The sequence below is a fragment of the Salvelinus alpinus genome, chromosome 7, assembly GCF_045679555.1.
Source record: "Salvelinus alpinus chromosome 7, SLU_Salpinus.1, whole genome shotgun sequence".
Taxonomy (NCBI): Eukaryota; Metazoa; Chordata; class Actinopteri; order Salmoniformes; family Salmonidae; genus Salvelinus; species Salvelinus alpinus.
In genome coordinates, this window is record NC_092092.1 from 69,135,296 (window position 1) to 69,155,346 (window position 20,051).

General features: G+C 42.1%; 2 protein-coding genes across 7 annotated transcripts in view; one reads left to right on the forward strand and one right to left on the reverse strand.

Moving 5' to 3' along the window:
* The first annotated feature begins 717 nt into the window (after positions 1–717).
* On the forward strand, positions 718–3,705 carry cfap96 (cilia and flagella associated protein 96). Of its 2 annotated transcripts, none has more exons than XM_071411408.1 (8): positions 718–801; positions 1,143–1,242; positions 1,413–1,635; positions 2,300–2,437; positions 2,616–2,691; positions 2,832–3,011; positions 3,112–3,284; positions 3,376–3,562. In XM_071411408.1, the coding sequence occupies exons 2-8, from the start codon at positions 1,143–1,145 to the stop codon at positions 3,428–3,430; spliced, it is 945 nt and encodes a 314-aa protein (XP_071267509.1). In that variant the 5' UTR covers positions 718–801; the 3' UTR covers positions 3,431–3,562. The 2 variants fall into 2 exon arrangements, with proteins under 2 accessions (XP_071267509.1, XP_071267508.1); XM_071411407.1 differs by having other exon boundaries at positions 772–886; positions 3,376–3,705.
* A 112-nt stretch (positions 3,706–3,817) lies between these two features.
* The window catches only part of pdlim3b (PDZ and LIM domain 3b), a 31,297-nt gene continuing 15,063 nt past the window's right edge, over positions 3,818–20,051 (reverse strand). The window contains exons 2-8 of one of the 5 annotated variants that reach the window (XM_071411410.1): positions 19,062–19,213; positions 17,178–17,262; positions 16,393–16,457; positions 10,279–10,497; positions 7,253–7,380; positions 6,956–7,067; positions 3,818–4,367 (exon numbers count right to left, since the gene is read on the reverse strand). In XM_071411410.1, the coding sequence (XP_071267511.1) occupies positions 4,178–4,367; positions 6,956–7,067; positions 7,253–7,380; positions 10,279–10,497; positions 16,393–16,457; positions 17,178–17,262; positions 19,062–19,213 (951 nt within the window). In that variant the 3' untranslated portion in view covers positions 3,818–4,177. Of the gene's footprint in view, positions 4,368–6,955; positions 7,068–7,252; positions 7,381–10,278; positions 10,498–16,392; positions 16,458–16,641; positions 16,830–17,177; positions 17,263–19,061; positions 19,214–20,051 lie in introns of all 5 variants that reach the window. The other 4 variants (XM_071411409.1, XM_071411414.1, XM_071411411.1 and 1 more) reach the window with 4 other exon arrangements.

Sequence of the window (20,051 nt, forward strand, 5' to 3'; positions counted from 1 at the left end):
CTGTTTGCCAGGATACACCTACGCTTTAAAACATCAAATAAGAACCCAAGTTGATTGTTTTTACTGACTTACCTTTCACGCAGTTTGTTCATTTTGTGTGCATGAAGTCTGCATTGCGCTTTATGCTACGACACAATATAATCTGTTACTAAGCAACTACTAAACAAATACTGTGCGTTCAGTAAATCACACTACTCTATTGTTGTGTAGATGTAGGCAACTAGTATGTGCTAACAGTAACAATGACAATTATCATTATCACAACGTTTGATTAGGCCTGTTTGAATATTCGCCTATTGGATTATTAGAAAGGAATGATACTTTATCTGAACATTTATTTCAAAAATAAATTTCGTCCTATCTATAAATGTTGACAGAAAATAACTGATTGCCCATATTTTTGTTGTTGTTGCTGAAACTGTAAACCCTGGTGCATTTACAACTGATGTCTAAGCTATGTTGTAAATCCGTTTATGTTTAGTTGGAAACTCAAATATTTTTTGCAAGTGAGACAAAATAATTGCGAAATAATTGATTCATTATATGACCAGGTGGTGGTGCAGTGTGTGAGTTACCATTGCAGTGGAGAAGAATTCATAGTTAGAGTGTAGAGAGATACCCCTCAACCCCACACGGGATGTTTAATATTGCCATATGCCAAGTGAGAATGTAAATTATATTTTCCTTTTACTGACAAGTAAAAAGGCGTAGGCTACATGGCTAGATAGAATCCGAATATTCTCCGCAAAGACGATTGCTACAGCCCCTCCTCTCGCCCGCTTGTGCACAACGGACGCCAAGGTAACACAGTGTACACAGATACAGGAACGAGAACAATTCATAATTTTATAAACCAAGCTGCGGATCGAAGACCCGCGAATTAAAGGTAGATTTCTGTTTTAGAATAATACGGAATTTTTAAGTTCAGTTATTTATTAAAGATTATCTATTGATTTATTATTATTATGGAATTTCCAACGGTGTCATCCCATAATAGATAAACCTAGGAGAGTTCATCAAGGGTTGAGAATATAATCCATTATAACAATTGAAGAGAATACAAATGGTCAACATTTACTTTACAGAGGTAGCTATTAAATTGAATAGTAATTGGTGGTTGGGCTCACTGTTTTTCCCTAAAGATGCCCCCAGAAGGAGGGAAGTCAGATATGGAGAGGATTGGAGTCTTCAAGGAAATGCGATACATCTCCATTGGAGACAAATACACCCCTTTTATTCAGCGTATGTACACCATGTCTAGATAATGACAGTGGACAAGGGAATTCAATTAGATTATATATATTGCACACTATTGAAGTATATACAGACAAGTAAGGCAAGATGAGATAGTTGGATGTAATATTTATGGTAAAACAATGTAACGTTAAATTCTATTTCACCTACCATTTAAGGTCCCTGCAATGAGTCTGCTCAGAAGGGTAAACAAATACTGACTGGTGGGGCCACCAAGAAGAAGTCAGGGTTACAAGTGGGCTACTTTGACACTCACTTTAAGCGGGTCTTTGAAAAAGAAGCCCTCACAGACCCTGTGAGGCTCGCCCGGCAATACAGGAGTCAGCAGTCCAAGAAGAACGTAGGCAGCGCCTTCCTCCCCAGCAATGGAGAGAAGAAACCGTAAGCCATGAGATCATTTTTTATTTTTCCCAGACGTGTGCTTAATGGCAGAGCACACATCTACTTGAGGTTTAGGCTTAACAAGACTTTAAACGGCTGCATTAGAACAGATGGTGAATAGACATGATCCCCTTGTTTTGGTGATGATCTTGATTACGTTAAGAGACTTAAACATTAAAACAAATAAAGAATTGATCTCCCTGACCAAAACAGACAATGTCATTTATATGAAATAGTTGAGGTTGACATGGTTACAGGCTTAATTTGAATTAGCGCATGAGAAGGACCTCCAGAGCTCCGTTTCCACTCCGTCATGCAGTTTGTTCCCCAGCTGCATCATGCATTCTGTATTCCTCTACCATTCAGAGTCATATTTTTTCTGTTTGGCCCTAATCAACTCAGAGACCAGGGCTGTGGCCCAAACGACAAACGTCTATGGGCCCTGGTCAAAGGTAGTGCTCTATATATGTAATAGAGTTCCATTTGGAACACAGCCCAGGAACCAGGGACCAGTCACTCAGCCAGAGAGCTGAGACCATGGAAATTACTGGGGGCCCAATTAAATTAGACCTGAACAAACTATACTGCATTTCTTAGACAGTCTGCTTGCTCCAGTGGCATGCAGCGATTGATGCCAGAACTTGGCTTACTCCCATTATTCAAGGTCAGGGGTTGGCAGCTACTACGGAACTCTGAGTGGTCCCATCCAGGCCATGAGTCCTATGAAGGTCCCCAGGAAGCCGTGCAAACCATCAGGCAAGAACATCCTCACCAACCCACCCAAGAGGGGAAGTGGATACAGGTTCAGTATGTCTGTAGATGATGGGATGTGTCCCAAATGGCACTCTATTTCCTATATAGTGCACTTTGTAGAGATTAAGGGACCATTTGGGATGCTACCATGGTGTTGTTTCACTATACTTAACAGTACAGTATTCTGTTTTCATGCATGGATAGTGATGGAGCCTTTTGTCCCATAGCTATCCGAATGTCACCCTGTCCAAAGTTGTCCCTTACTCCTCGGACCCCTATGACAGAGCAAATGAGATGTTGAAGGTGAGAGCCCAGGAAAATAGTAGTGTTGAAACCACAGATATCTAAATGTAATTATATGTTTGAAACAGTGTCCAAGATAATCATTTATATCCAGAGGTGCATGCGTTCTCTAACTATACAAGGGAGTGTATGTTTTTCAGAAAGAGACAGTAAGCCATAAAGCTATGCTGAAAGGTGGTGCTTTCCACTTGAACCTCCACCCAAAGGAATGTTTCGACAACAACCCGTACAAACTGGACAAGCCTCTGCCACCTCTGAAGAGATTGGAGGAGAAGAAGAGATTTGTGGTTCCCTTCAAACCCAGCTCACCAAACAAAACAGTGAATGTGCAGCGAGGACACAGACATCAGACCTTATGATTTATTATTACACGTGTGTGTGTTATGAGGAGATTTTATGAGGAGGTTTTCTCTGTTTTAGATTGGCGGCATGAAAGCAGGTACGTTTGATATTTACCCCACTCACTCTGCTGACCTCTACATCACCCGGAGATCCAAATCTGTGACCGTGAATAAGGAAGGAAAGGTATTTCACCCATCTCCCGGACCAAAGAGCACCCCCGTGAAGAGCATCATCAGTGTTAATGTGAACAGGTGAGACTCCATCTCGGCCATCCATATCCTCTCAGACAGAATCATATTTAGAGGAAATTGTGTTTGACTGTTCGGGTCTTTGGTTTTTCAGGGCAGTGCACTCTGCAAACTACACCATGAATATACCATCTGTGATGGCATACTGATGTGAAAACTTGCTATCTGAGGTTGTACTGAATTTATGTTGTTCAAATATCAATATATTTTTATGATCTTTCACATTGATATTTGAAGTTTTTGAAAAATCCAGAATAGCACTAAGAAATGTTGCTGTTCTGTTGAGTGAGTATGCTGGAAGCCACACCATGATGCCTGACCTGCACTGAATGATTGATGAGTCTCCATGGAAACTCCTAACAAGTAGATAACCGGCTCCTGTTGGATTTTATTGACGTATTAAAGGCATACTTTGAAATTCTGATGAGCTTTTTGTTGACTGATTTAACTGATTTCACAGTGTAGTTTAATGCTGACTAGTTCAATGCAGACTATCTTGAACGTGGTAATAAGAGGACATGACACAAACAAGATAATACGTTTGTCTTCTTTTTTTATTACCAATGGTAACATATTCAGAAAACCTTCAAATCACAAGGCACAGTTGGTATTCACAAGGCATAACAAACATATTCCTTTTTAAAAAAGATAAATGGTTCCGTTTTTGACGGTGATAAGCAAATTCACAATTGCATCATAATGTCCACAGATATTGATATGTTCAGTTCAGGGTGTTAAGTTGATGAACTCCACTGTAGTATGGCCTATCCACTGTGCAGCTTGTGAAACCATATATCATGTATTTTGTCCTGAAATATTCTGTATGAGAAGGGGAGTGGTAAGTTACAGTTCTTGCTCCATTTGGACAGGTCTGTGCATGTCCCGGGCCACTGGTCTCAAGCCGTAGGGTAAACGGTGATGACATCGTGTCCCTCTGGAGGTATCGTCCGGGCGCGGGCATGGGTCTCGCAGTACAGCTGCCCCTCCACAAAGAAGTAGCCCCTCTGCTTCAGGTTGACTTTGCAGTCGGAGCACGTAAAACATCCAGGGTGGCGGAACTTTTCTCTGGCCTTCACCACTGTGCCTCTGCAGGGGACAAGAGAGAGTTGACTGTCTTACTGTGGGAGCAGGGGACAAGAGAGAGTTGACTGTCTTACTGTGGGAGCAGGGGACAAGAGAGAGTTGACTGTCTTACTTTGGGAGCAGGGGACAAGAGAGAGTTGACTGTCTTACTGTGGGAGCAGGGGACAAGAGAGAGTTGACTGTCTTACTGTGGGACCAGGGGACAAGAGGGAGTTGACTGTCTTACTTTGGGAGCAGGGGACAAGAGAGAGTTGACTGTCTTACTGTGGGAGCAGGGGACAAGAGAGAGTTGACTGTCTTACTTTGGGAGCAGGGGACAAGAGAGAGTTGACTGTCTTACTGTGGGAGCAGGGGACAAGAGAGCATTTACTGTCTTACTGTGGGAGCAGGGGACAAGAGAGAGTTGACTGTCTTACTGTGGGAGCAGGGGACAAGAGATAGTTGACTGTCTTACTGTGGGACCAGGGGACAAGAGAGAGTTGACTGTCTTACTGTGGGACCAGGGGACAAGAGGGAGTTGACTGTCTTACTGTGGGACCAGGGGACAAGAGGGAGTTGACTGTCTTACTGTGGGACCAGGGGACAAGAGAGAGTTGACTGTCTTACTGTGGGACCAGGGGACAAGAGGGAGTTGACTGTCTTACTGTGGGACCAGGGGACAAGAGAGAGTTGACTGTCTTACTGTGGGACCAAGGGACAAGAGAGAGTTGACTGTCTTACTGTGGGACCAGGGGACAAGAGAGAGTTGACTGTCTTACTGTGGGACCAGGGGACAAGAGAATTGACTGTCTTACTGTGGGACCAGGGGACAAGAGAATTGACTGTCTTACTGTGGGAGCAGGGACAAGAGAGAGTTGACTGTCTTACTGTGGGACCAGGGGACAAGAGAGAGTTGACTGTCTTACTGTGGGACCAGGGGACAAGAGAATTGACTGTCTTACTGTGGGACCAGGGGACAAGAGAATTTACTGTCTTACTGTGGGAGCAGGGACAAGAGAGAGTTGACTGTCTTACTGTGGGACCAGGGGACAAGAGAGAGTTGACTGTCTTACTGTGGGACCAAGGGACAAGAGAGAGTTGACTGTCTTACTGTGGGACCAGGGGACAAGAGAGAGTTGACTGTCTTACTGTGGGACCAGGGGACAAGAGAATTGACTGTCTTACTGTGGGACCAGGGGACAAGAGAATTGACTGTCTTACTGTGGGAGCAGGGACAAGAGAGAGTTGACTGTCTTACTGTGGGACCAGGGGACAAGAGAGAGTTGACTGTCTTACTGTGGGACCAGGGGACAAGAGAATTGACTGTCTTACTGTGGGACCAGGGGACAAGAGAATTTACTGTCTTACTGTGGGAGCAGGGACAAGAGAGAGTTGACTGTCTTACTGTGGGACCAGGGGACAAGAGAGAGTTGACTGTCTTACTGTGGGACCAGGGGACAAGAGAGAGTTGACTGTCTTACTGTGGGACCAGGGGACAAGAGAATTGACTGTCTTACTGTGGGACCAGGGGACAAGAGAATTGACTGTCTTACTGTGGGAGCAGGGACAAGAGAGAGTTGACTGTCTTACTGTGGGACCAGGGGACAAGAGAGAGTTGACTGTCTTACTGTGGGACCAGGGGACAAGAGAATTGACTGTCTTACTGTGGGACCAGGGGACAAGAGAATTTACTGTCTTACTGTGGGAGCAGGGACAAGAGAGAGTTGACTGTCTTACTGTGGGACCAGGGGACAAGAGAATTGACTGTCTTACTGTGGGAGCAGGGGACAAGAGAATTGACTGTCTTACTGTGGGAGCAGGGACAAGAGAGAGTTGACTGTCTTACTGTGGGACCAGGGGACAAGAGAATTGACTGTCTTACTTTGGGAGCAGGGGACAAGAGAGAGTTGACTGTCTTACTGTGGGACCAGGGGACAAGAGAGTTGACTGTCTTACTTTGCCTAATCTTGTCTACCAGATACTTCCTCCCAATGCTCTGAATTATTGTTATTATGCGCTGTGTGCAATTAGCCTAGGCAGGAGGTTATACTTTGCCATCCAGATAGATTTATGGATCCAAAACCACCATAGCTCTAACCATACCCCACTTAGACCGTGGTCTTATGCAACAGCAGATGTGCCCCACCACATCAAAAGTATCAGAGGCAGGTATATTCCCTAACTCAAACCTTTCATGTACTTCTTACTTTCATCCCCCAAAACCAAAAGATGAGAGAGGACAGATCTTGTGTTTCCTCACCGCAAAAACATTCCTGCCATGGTTTCTCATTACCTCCCTGTTCACATGTGTATAATGTAGCGGAGGTCCTTCGTGGTTTATTAATACATTCTTTTTGGTTTAGTCATTATCCGGAACATGAAGAGGGTAGGATCAGACAGGTCATTGGGCGAGGGTAAGATCAGACGGGTCATTGGACGAGGGCAGGATCAGACGGGTCATTGGGAGAGGGCAGGATCAGACGGGTCATTGGGAGAGGGCAGGATCAGATGAGTCATTGTGCTCGGGCAGGATCAGATGAGTCATTGGGAGAGGGCAGCACTATGGCACTCCAGTGCCTTATTTCCTGTCAGCCTGGGTAGTGGGTACTCACACTATGCCGTTTCCACACTTGTCACAGAGGGGTAGTTTCTGTAGCGATCCCGCAGGTGTAAGAGGCTTTGTCACTGGAGCTCTTACACTTCTAGTAATCAACGGCTTTGCTCCTATTAATGCACAAAACATTGGTTTACTGCTGTGTTAAGGTGTCAATCCCTGCTACGTGTAATCCGTTTCTACCCAACCCTGCTCATTCTACCTTTTATCAATACATAGTTACTTAAACATGTGTACTTTGTTATTAAGTGCCGTCAGAGTAGAGAAGTAGTCTGTATGCTTGGATTTAGCTCACCATCAGTCTCAACGTGTTCCTGCAGAGCCTTGAAGGAGCCTGACTGACGTGGTTCATGTGGCCTATCCTGGTCATCCTGGAGCATCCGGTACACATGAGACTCCTTGATGGAGGACAGTGTCTTACCACTAGGATGCAAGAGGGAGAGGAGATAGGATTTTATTATATGGTACCTTTTTCTGGAATTCCTCTGGCCTTCACCATAATATACAGTAGCAGTCAAAAGTTTGGACACACCTACTCAAGGGTTTTTCTTCATTTTTACTGTTTTCTACATTGTAAAATAATAGTGAAGACATCAAAACTATGAAATAACACATATGGAATCATGTAGTAACCCAAAAAGTGTTAAACAAATCAAAATATATTTTATCATTTAGATTCTTAAAAGTAGCCACCCTTTGTCTTGATGACAGCTTTGCACACTTTTGCATGCTTCAACCAGCTTCAACCTGGAATGCTTTTCCAACAGTCTTCAAGGAGTTCCCACATATGCTGAGCACTTGTTGGCTGCTTTTCCTTCAATCTGCGGTCCAATTCATCCCAAACCATCTCAATTGGGTTGTGTCACGCCCTGATATGTTTCACCTGTCCTTGTGATTGTCTCCACCCCCCCAGGTGTCGCTTATTATCCCCAGTGTATTTATCCCTGTGTTTCCTGTCTCTCTGTGCCAGTGTGTCTTGTCTGTTTCAAGTCAACGAGCGTGTTTTTCCCGTGTGCCTGCTTTTGCTATTCTCTTTTTGCTAGTCCTCCCAGTTTTGACCCTTGCCTGTTTTCTGGATGCTGGTTGTGTGCCTTGAATTCTAAATAAATCACAGACAGTGTCACCAGCAAAGCACCATCACACCTCCTCCTCCATGCTTCACGGTGGGAACCACACATGCAGAGGTCATCTGTTCGTCACACAAAGACAACGGTTGGAACCAAAAATCTCACATTTGGACTCATCAGACCAATGTCCGTTGCTCGTGTTTCTATGACAAAGCAAGTCTCTTCTTCTTATTGGTGTCCTTTAGCAGTGGTATCTTTGCAGCAATTCGACCATGAAGGCCTGATTCACGCAGTCTCCTCTGAACAGTTGATGTTGAGATGTGTCTGTTACTTGAACTCTGTGAAGCCTTTATTTGGGCTGCAATTTCTGAGGCTGGCAACTCTAATGAACTTATCCTCTGCAGCAGAGGTAACTCTGGGTCTTCCTTTCCTGTGGCGATCCTCATGATCCTCATGAGAGCTAGTTTCATTATAGCGCTTGATGGTTTTTGCAACTGCACTTGAAAAAACTTTCAAAGTTCTTGAAATTTTCCAAATTGACTGACCTTCATGTCTTAAAGTGATGATGGACTGTCGTTTTTCTCTGTTTATTTGAGCTGTTCTTGCCATAATATGTACTTGGTCTTTTACTAAATAGGGTTATCTTCTGTATACCACCCCTACCATGTCACTACACAACTGATTGGCTCAAACTCATTAAGGATAGGGGGCAGCATTTTCACGTTTGGATGAAAAGCGTGCCCAGAGTAAACTGCCTGCTACTACGTCCCAGTTGCTAATATATGCATATTTTAGTAGTGGATTTGGATAGTAAACACTCTGAAGTTTCTAGAACTGTTTGAATGATGTCTGTGAGTATAACAGAACTCATATGCCAGGCGAAAACCTGAGAAAAATCCAACCAGGAAGTGGGAAATCTGAGGTTTGTAGTTTTTTAACTCTTGGTCTATCGAATACACAGTGTCTATGGGGTCATGTTGCACTTTCTAAGGCTTCCACTAGATGTCAACAGTCTTTAGAACCTTATCTGATGCGTCTACTGTGAAGTGGGGCCTAATGAGGGGAATGAGTCAGAGGTCTGGCAGAATGCCTTGAGGTGGTGACGCTCGTTCACGTGAGAGCGAGCTCTGTTCCATGGCTTTTCTATAGACAAAGGAATTCTCCGGTTGGAACATTATTGAAGATTTATGTTGAAAACATCCTAAAGATTGATTCTACACTTCGTTTGACATGTTTCTACGGTCTGTAATATGACTTTTTGTCTGAAATTTTGCCTGTACCTGCCTGCGCATCGTGAGTTTAGATTGTGTACTGAACGCGCGAACAACAAGGAGGAATTTGGACATAAATGATGGACATTATGGAACAAATCAAACATTTATTGTGGAACTGGGATTCCTGGGAGTGCATTATGATGAAGATCATCAAAGGTAAGTGAATATTTATAATGTTATTTCTGACTTATGTTGACTCCAACATGGCGGATTGGCTTGATTTGTCGTTTGAGCACCGTACTCAGATTATTGCATGGTGTGCTTTTTCCGTCAAGTTTTTTAAAAATCTGACACAGCGGTTGCATTAAGGAGAAGTGTATCTAAAATTCCATGCATAACAGTTGTATCTTTTATCAATGTTTATTATGAGTATTTCTGTAAATTGAGGTGGCTCTCTGCAAAATCACCGGATGTTTTGGAACTACTGAACATAAAGCGCCAATGTAAACTCATATTTTTGGATATAAATATGAACTTTACCAAACAAAACATACATGTATTGTGTAACATGAAGTCCTATGAGTGTCATCTGATGAAGATCATCAAAGGTTAGTGATGAATTTCATCAATATTTCAGCTTTTTGTGACTCCTCTCTTTGGTTGGAAAATCGCTGTATGCTTTCTGTGACTAGTTGCTGACCTAACATAATGATATGTTCTGCTTTCTCCGAAAAGCTTTTTTGAAATCAGACACTGTGGTTGGATTAACGAGAATTTTATCTTTAAAATGGTGTCTAATACTTGTATGTTTGAGACATTTGAATTATGATATTTCTGTTGATTGAATTTGGCCCCCTGCAATTTCATTGGCTGTTGGCGAGGTGTTCCTCGGAATAGCGCACACACACACACACACACACACACACACACACACACACACACACACACACACACACACACACACACACACACACACACACACACACACACACACACACACACACACACACACACACACACACACACACACCTATGATTACCTTAGAGGGACCTGTTCCTCTAGTGAGGTGATCTGAGCTAGCTGCTGAGCGGCCGAGACGTTGGCCTCAGAGTACAGGTTAATGGGGGTGTTATACTGAGCACTGGGGGCCAGGGGTTGGTCTGTGCCGGAGTTAGCAGACAGGGGAGGGTCAGGGGGGGAGAGGGTGACCACCGTCTGATGGCCATTTCCCATCAAGCCTTGCAGAGGAGGGCACTCGCTGAGGGCAGTGGTCAGTGATTGCAAAGCCAGAGGTAGGGCAGGGAAGAAGAGACAGCACAACACATGAAAAAGACAGGAAAGATGGAAGATGAGTTATTGCAGCTATATAGAAATATTACAATCAGTAAGTATGAGATCATTTACTCTGTGACTGAATAAAACTGACTACGGTATTACTGCATCAGTAGGGAGATGTTGAAACTAGTATTACTGTATCAGTAGGGAGATGTTGAAACTAGTATTACTGTATTACTGCGTCAGTAGGGAGATGTTGAAACTAGTATTACTGTATTACTGCGTCAGTAGGGAGATGTTGAAACTAGTATCACTGTATTACTGCATCAGTAGGGAGATGTTGAAACTAGTATTACTGTATTACTGCGTCAGTAGGGAGATGTTGAAACGAGTATTACTGTATTACTGCGTCAGTAGGAAGATGTTGAAACTAGTATTACTGTATTACTGCATCAGTAGGAAGATGTTGAAACTAGTATTACTGTATTACTGCGTCAGTAGGGAGATGTTGAAACTAGTATTACTGTATTACTGCATCAGTAGGGAGATGTTGAAACTAGTATTACTGTATTACTGCGTCAGTAGGGAGATGTTGAAACTAGTATTACTGCATCAGTAGGGAGATGTTGAAACTAGTATTACTGTATTACTGCATCAGTAAGGAGATGTTGAAACTAGTATTACTGTATTACTGCGTCAGTAGGGAGATGTTGAAACTAGTATTACTGTATTACTGCGTCAGTAGGGAGATGTTGAAACTAGTATTACTGTATTACTGCATCAGTAGGGAGATGTTGAAACTAGTATTACTGTATTACTGCGTCAGTAGGGAGATGTTGAAACTAGTATTACTGTATTACTGCATCAGTAGGGAGATGTTGAAACTAGTATTACTGTATTACTGCATCAGTAGAGAGATGTTGAAACTAGTATTACTGTATTACTGCATCAGTAGGGAGATGTTGAAACTAGTATTACTGTATTACTGCATCAGTAGGGAGATGTTGAAACTAGTATTACTGCGTCAGTAGGGAGATGTTGAAACTAGTATTACTGTATCACTGCGTCAGTAGGGAGATGTTGAAACTAGTATTACTGTATTACTGCATCAGTAGGGAGATGTTGAAACTAGTATTACTGTATTACTGCATCAGTAGGGAGATGTTGAAACTAGTATTACTGCGTCAGTAGGGAGATGTTGAAACTAGTATTACTGCATCAGTAGGGAGATGTTGAAACTAGTATTACTGTATCACTGCGTCAGTAGGGAGATGTTGAAACTAGTATTACTGTATTACTGCATCAGTAGGGAGATGTTGAAACTAGTATTACTGCGTCAGTAGGGAGATGTTGAAACTAGTATTACTGCATCAGTAGGGAGATGTTGAAACTAGTATTACTGTATCACTGCGTCAGTAGGGAGATGTTGAAACTAGTATTACTGTATTACTGCATCAGTAGGGAGATGTTGAAACTAGTATTACTGTATTACTGCATCAGTAGAGAGATGTTGAAACTAGTATTACTGTATTACTGCATCAGTAGGGAGATGTTGAAACTAGTATTACTGTATTACTGCATCAGTAGGGAGATGTTGAAACTAGTATTACTGTATTACTGCGTCAGTAGGGAGATGTTGAAACTAGTATTACTGTATTACTGCGTCAGTAGGGAAATGTTGAAACTAGTATTACTGTATTACTGCATCAGTAGGGAGATGTTGAAACTAGTATTACTGTATTACTGCGTCAGTAGGGAGATGTTGAAACTAGTATTACTGTATTACTGCATCAGTAGGGAGATGTTGAAACTAGTATTACTGTATTACTGCATCAGTAGAGAGATGTTGAAACTAGTATTACTGTATTACTGCATCAGTAGGGAGATGTTGAAACTAGTATTACTGTATTACTGCATCAGTAGGGAGATGTTGAAACTAGTATTACTGTATTACTGCGTCAGTAGGGAGATGTTGAAACTAGTATTACTGTATTACTGCGTCAGTAGGGAAATGTTGAAACTAGTATTACTGTATTACTGCATCAGTAGGGAGATGTTGAAACTAGTATTACTGCGTCAGTAGGGAGATGTTGAAACTAGTATTACTGCATCAGTAGGGAGATGTTGAAACTAGTATTACTGTATCACTGCGTCAGTAGGGAGATGTTGAAACTAGTATTACTGTATTACTGCATCAGTAGGGAGATGTTGAAACTAGTATTACTGCGTCAGTAGGGAGATGTTGAAACTAGTATTACTGCATCAGTAGGGAGATGTTGAAACTAGAATTACTGCATCAGTAGGGAGATGTTGAAACTAGTATTACTGTATTACTGCATCAGTAAGGAGATGTTGAAACTAGTATTACTGTATTACTGCGTCAGTAGGGAGATGTTGAAACTAGTATTACTGTATTACTGCGTCAGTAGGGAGATGTTGAAACTAGTATTACTGTATTACTGCATCAGTAGGGAGATGTTGAAACTAGTATTACTGTATTACTGCGTCAGTAGGGAGATGTTGAAACTAGTATTACTGTATTACTGCATCAGTAGGGAGATGTTGAAACTAGTATTACTGTATTACTGCATCAGTAGAGAGATGTTGAAACTAGTATTACTGTATTACTGCATCAGTAGGGAGATGTTGAAACTAGTATTACTGTATTACTGCATCAGTAGGGAGATGTTGAAACTAGTATTACTGCGTCAGTAGGGAGATGTTGAAACTAGTATTACTGTATCACTGCGTCAGTAGGGAAATGTTGAAACTAGTATTACTGTATTACTGCATCAGTAGGGAGATGTTGAAACTAGTATTACTGTATTACTGCATCAGTAGGGAGATGTTGAAACTAGTATTACTGCGTCAGTAGGGAGATGTTGAAACTAGTATTACTGCATCAGTAGGGAGATGTTGAAACTAGTATTACTGTATCACTGCGTCAGTAGGGAGATGTTGAAACTAGTATTACTGTATTACTGCATCAGTAGGGAGATGTTGAAACTAGTATTACTGCGTCAGTAGGGAGATGTTGAAACTAGTATTACTGCATCAGTAGGGAGATGTTGAAACTAGTATTACTGTATCACTGCGTCAGTAGGGAGATGTTGAAACTAGTATTACTGTATTACTGCATCAGTAGGGAGATGTTGAAACTAGTATTACTGTATTACTGCATCAGTAGAGAGATGTTGAAACTAGTATTACTGTATTACTGCATCAGTAGGGAGATGTTGAAACTAGTATTACTGTATTACTGCATCAGTAGGGAGATGTTGAAACTAGTATTACTGTATTACTGCGTCAGTAGGGAGATGTTGAAACTAGTATTACTGTATTACTGCGTCAGTAGGGAAATGTTGAAACTAGTATTACTGTATTACTGCATCAGTAGGGAGATGTTGAAACTAGTATTACTGTATTACTGCGTCAGTAGGGAGATGTTGAAACTAGTATTACTGTATTACTGCATCAGTAGGGAGATGTTGAAACTAGTATTACTGTATTACTGCATCAGTAGAGAGATGTTGAAACTAGTATTACTGTATTACTGCATCAGTAGGGAGATGTTGAAACTAGTATTACTGTATTACTGCATCAGTAGGGAGATGTTGAAACTAGTATTACTGTATTACTGCGTCAGTAGGGAGATGTTGAAACTAGTATTACTGTATTACTGCGTCAGTAGGGAAATGTTGAAACTAGTATTACTGTATTACTGCATCAGTAGGGAGATGTTGAAACTAGTATTACTGCGTCAGTAGGGAGATGTTGAAACTAGTATTACTGCATCAGTAGGGAGATGTTGAAACTAGTATTACTGTATCACTGCGTCAGTAGGGAGATGTTGAAACTAGTATTACTGTATTACTGCATCAGTAGGGAGATGTTGAAACTAGTATTACTGCGTCAGTAGGGAGATGTTGAAACTAGTATTACTGCATCAGTAGGGAGATGTTGAAACTAGTATTACTGTATTACTGCATCAGTAGGGAGATGTTGAAACTAGTATTACTGTATTACTGCATCAGTAGGGAGATGTTGAAACTAGTATTACTGTATTACTGCATCAGTAGAGAGATGTTGAAACTAGTATTACTGTATTACTGCATCAGTAGGGAGATGTTGAAACTAGTATTACTGTATTACTGCATCAGTAGGGAGATGTTGAAACTAGTATTACTGTATTACTGCGTCAGTAGGGAGATGTTGAAACTAGTATTACTGTATTACTGCGTCAGTAGGGAAATGTTGAAACTAGTATTACTGTATTACTGCATCAGTAGGGAGATGTTGAAACTAGTATTACTGCGTCAGTAGGGAGATGTTGAAACTAGTATTACTGCATCAGTAGGGAGATGTTGAAACTAGTATTACTGTATCACTGCGTCAGTAGGGAGATGTTGAAACTAGTATTACTGTATTACTGCATCAGTAGGGAGATGTTGAAACTAGTATTACTGCGTCAGTAGGGAGATGTTGAAACTAGTATTACTGCATCAGTAGGGAGATGTTGAAACTAGTATTACTGTATTACTGCATCAGTAGAGAGATGTTGAAACTAGTATTACTGTATTACTGCATCAGTAGGGAGATGTTGAAACTAGTATTACTGTATTACTGCATCAGTAGAGAGATGTTGAAACTAGTATTACTGTATTACTGCATCAGTAGGGAGATGTTGAAACTAGTATTACTGTATTACTGCATCAGTAGGGAGATGTTGAAACTAGTATTACTGTATTACTGCGTCAGTAGGGAGATGTTGAAACTAGTATTACTGTATTACTGCGTCAGTAGGGAAATGTTGAAACTAGTATTACTGTATTACTGCATCAGTAGGGAGATGTTGAAACTAGTATTACTGCGTCAGTAGGGAGATGTTGAAACTAGTATTACTGTATTACTGCATCAGTAGGGAGATGTTGAAACTAGTATTACTGCGTCAGTAGGGAGATGTTGAAACTAGTATTACTGTATTACTGCATCAGTAGGGAGATGTTGAAACTAGTATTACTGCGTCAGTAGGGAGATGTTGAAACTAGTATTACTGTATTACTGCGTCAGTAGGGAGATGTTGGAACTAGTATTACTGCATCAGTAGGGAGATGTTGAAACTAGTATTACTGTATCACTGCGTCAGTAGGGAGATGTTGAAACTAGTATTACTGTATTACTGCATCAGTAGGGAGATGTTGAAACTAGTATTACTGCGTCAGTAGGGAGATGTTGAAACTAGTATTACTGCATCAGTAGGGAGATGTTGAAACTAGTATTACTGTATCACTGCGTCAGTAGGGAGATGTTGAAACTAGTATTACTGTATTACTGCATCAGTAGGGAGATGTTGAAACTAGTATTACTGTATTACTGCATCAGTAGAGAGATGTTGAAACTAGTATTACTGTATTACTGCATCAGTAGGGAGATGTTGAAACTAGTATTACTGTATTACTGCATCAGTAGGGAGATGTTGAAACTAGTATTACTGTATTACTGCGTCAGTAGGGAGATGTTGAAACTAGTATTACTGTATTACTGCGTCAGTAGGGAAATGTTGAAACTAGTATTACTGTATTACTGCATCAGTAGGGAGATGTTGAAACTAGTATTACTGCGTCAGTAGGGAGATGTTGAAACTAGTATTACTGTATTACTGCATCAGTAGGGAGATGTTGAAACTAGTATTACTGCGTCAGTAGGGAGATGTTGAAACTAGTATTACTGTATTACTGCATCAGTAGGGAGATGTTGAAACTAGTATTACTGCGTCAGTAGGGAGATGTTGAAACTAGTATTACTGTATTACTGCGTCAGTAGGGAGATGTTGAAACTAGTATTACTGCATCAGTAGGGAGATGTTGAAACTAGTGACCTTTGGCCTGCAGGTAAGAAGAGCTTAGGCCTGACGTTAAACTTGTGTTCAAAGTAGCCCAGGTCCTGTGAAAAACAGAAGAGGAGTTAGAGAGGCGCTCTGAGGTTATAGAGTGAGAGAGGAAAGAGGAGCAGCCAGGGAGGAGAAGAGAAGCAAGAGGCAGGGTTAGTGACACCAGGTGGAGGAGGGGAGAGGTGGGGTCCACGGGGCATCAGGAAGGGGGTCCGGATCAGCCTGGCACTTACTCACCCCTCATGCTTATCGTGAACAAGGCCTGGGAGCTGTCCGTGCAGGGCGTCCTGGATGTTGCCTGAGGAGTAGAGGCCTATGGGGGTGTTGTAGGAGGAACTCACCACCTGGCGTCCGTTGGCTATGGTGGCCGCAGCCATGAAGGGCTGGGCGCGTCGGTTGTGACCTGTACCGATAGGTTTCAACTCCTACATGTGGAGCCAGACAGAGACACACACTGCATGCAGCTATACAAGCTATACTGTACACAAAGCTATACAAGCTACACGGTACACTCACTGCATGCAGTGGTCAAAGTTATACAAGCTACACGGTGCACACACTGCATGCAGTGGTCAAAGCTCTACAAGCTACACTGTATGTGTCTGAAGAACCACTATAACCCTAGAATTGCCTGAAGGGTACAATTTAATTCAATTGAATTGAATACCAGCTATACTGTAACTCTACACAACCACACAAACACCAGGAGAGGGATTGATTTGAATCGGAATGTAGTCCTTAACCTAAAACCATTTATGCCTTCGGCTACTTACTTGCTGTTCTGCCTCTAAATTGAGCTTGAATGGATTTGCTTTCCCATCCTCTGTGACTTGGGGAGACCACAGTTTGGTCTCAGGCCTGCAAGACAGACAGAGAAAGAGTCAGTCAAACCCTGATATACAGCAGCCTTCCTTCCTTCCTGACATTAAATAATAAATCCAGATCAAACCGTAGCCAGACAGGCCAGCTGCTTAGCATTTTGACCCAACCATGCCCTTGCTGCACTCGTAATTTACATCAGCGCCTCGAGCATCTCTGACCCCACACGAGCATCTCTGACCCCACGCAAGACTCTCAAACAGTTTCATGAGGTTATGAATCAAAGAGATGGAATGCAGCCCTGGCATTTTGACTGAGCGCCGTGCGCCCGGCAACCACTCATAAAGGCCTAACAAGTTCACTATGGCTCAGCCACAGACAGACAGTCAATGTTTCCCCTTGACTTACTATTTTTGTACCTTTGTTAAACTTTGCATCAATGGGAAGGGCTCGCAAGCAATCATTTCACGGTAAAGTCCACACCCGTTGCATTCAGCGTATGTGACAAATAAAACTTGATTTGATTTCCTTTTTATTTCTGTTAGCTTGTTGTGTGTATGTACTGACATGTATGTGTAACTGATAGCTGCACACACACACTACATGTTAATGTTTTTAAATGTATGTAAATTGTAAAGTCTGTAATGTATTTTTGTTCTATGTGGGACCTCAGTAAGACTAACTGTCTCCATCGGCGACTGCTAATGCGGATCCTGATAAAAAAGCTTGAAGGAAGAAAATGTCATAACAGCTAGAGTATTCAACATTGTGTGGTGTGTATTTAAATGCCATAACTGCTAGAGTATTCAACATTGTGTGGTGTGTATTTAAATGTCATAACTGCTAGAGTATTCAACATTGTGTGGTGTGTATTTAAATGTCATGACTGCTAGAGTATTCAACATTGTGTGGTGTGTATTTAAATGTCATAACTGCTAGAGTATTCAACATTGTGTGGTGTGTATTTAAATGTCATAACTGCTAGAGTATTCAACATTGTGTGGTGTGTATTTAAATGTCATAACTGCTAGAGTATTCAACATTGTGTGGTGTGTATTTATATGTCATAACTGCTAGAGTATTCAACATTGTGTGGTGTGTATTTAAATGTCATAACTGCTAGAGTATTCAACATTGTGTGGTGTGTATTTAAATGTCATAACTGCTAGAGTATTCAACATTGTGTGGTGTGTATTTAAATGTCATAACTGCTAGATTATTCAACATTGTGTGGTGTGTATTTAAATGTCATAACTGCTAGAGTATTCAACATTGTGTGGTGTGTATTTAAATGTCATAACTGCTAGAGTATTCAACATTGTGTGGTGTGTATTTAAGCAATAAGGCCCGAGGTGGTGTGGTATATGGCCAATATACCACGGCTAAGGGCTGTTCTTGTGCACGACGCAACGGGGAGTGCTAGGACACAGCCCTTAGCCGTGGTATATTGGCCATATATCACAAACCCCCGAGGTGCCTTATTGCTATTATAAACTGGTTACCAACGTAATTAGAGCAGTAAAAATAAATGTTTTGTCATACCCGTGGTATACCAAAGCTTTCAGCCCATCAGCATGCAGAGCTCGAACCACCCAGTTCATAACTATCTATCTTTCATGCGTACACTACTGTAAACAAAAGTTGACCATAGATGGCTGGTGTCCTTGTACTTGTGTTATCATCTTATTACCAGTGTGCATCCCAAATACACCCTATTCCCTATATAGTACACTACTTTTGACCAGGGCCCTATTTTGACCAGGGCACAACGTAGTGCATTACAAAGGAAATAGGGTGCCATTTGGGACACAGACCAGTCATTCTGCTTGCTCACCTACCTCTCAATCTTGAGGCCGAGCTGGGAGGCAGGGTCTTTGATCTTGTTCTGGGCCTCGCTGTGAGTCATGCACTCTGTACTCACACCCTCTATGGCCAGGATGATGTCACCGGGGCACAGGTTGGCCAGCGAGGCTTTGCTGCCAGGCGTCACCTAGAAACCAAGCACCACTTTAGTTTGAACAGTTCTAATGGGGCACAAATGTGTGGGAGAAGTGACGGGGAAGCACAGTGGTTGGTAGACATTGCAGTACACTGGCTGTTTCAACATAATGGCTACATCCAGAGTGTGAATAGGAGTCCATTCTGTGTTTTACATGCCCTATAAATAAAGCTGTGTGGATGATGTGTCCATCACTGTGTGGTGCCAGACTACAGTACATGGGATAGGGGATTACACTATTGACAACCTGCTGATCTAACTGCTTAGGCATCCATTCTGTCTCCAAGCCTAGAACCCCCTCCTTCTCCCCCCCTCTCTCTCTCCACTCTCCCCCCCCCTCTCTCCCACCCCCCTTCTCTACTCCCTCTCTCTATCTGCCTCTAATGGGGCCTGACATCATCCCCTTGCCCCTCTCCTACCTGGTCAGCGTCATTCCAGACCTCACCTCTCTGCTTCCAGGTTCTTATCTCAACCCTTCACCATGCCTGGGCCTCTCCACCTGCCCACACTCCCCCCCCCCCCTTTCTCTCACTACTTTAAGTTCCCTGTTGTTCTGTTGAAAAGGCAGATTAATGCAGACTGGGGTAATCTATCTGGCTATTTATGGCTGGATGATTCATTTGGGCTCTGTTACGTTACGCTGCCTGTATCATATATCTTCTACGAGGGAAACAACTTGATAACAGCTGCCTCCTTTACGTTCCTGTTTCATATTACTCCTCATTTGAACGTGGTGTACAAGTCCTAACTCTAACCTGTATGAACCAAATACAGTACATGAACTTCTTTGGTATGCTATACTGTATGGTATCAGTAGCCATGTCCTCAG

Excerpts from the sequence above, each read along its gene's own strand:
- cfap96 (XM_071411408.1), top strand. The coding sequence starts at position 1,143 with ATGCCCCCAGAAGGAGGGAAGTCAGATATGGAGAGGATTGGAGTCTTC. Across the intron at positions 1,243-1,412 it reads ATACACCCCTTTTATTCAGC|GTCCCTGCAATGAGTCTGCT; the intron begins GTATGTACACCA and ends CTACCATTTAAG. Across the intron at positions 1,636-2,299 it reads AGCAATGGAGAGAAGAAACC|GTCAGGGGTTGGCAGCTACT; the intron begins GTAAGCCATGAG and ends CCATTATTCAAG.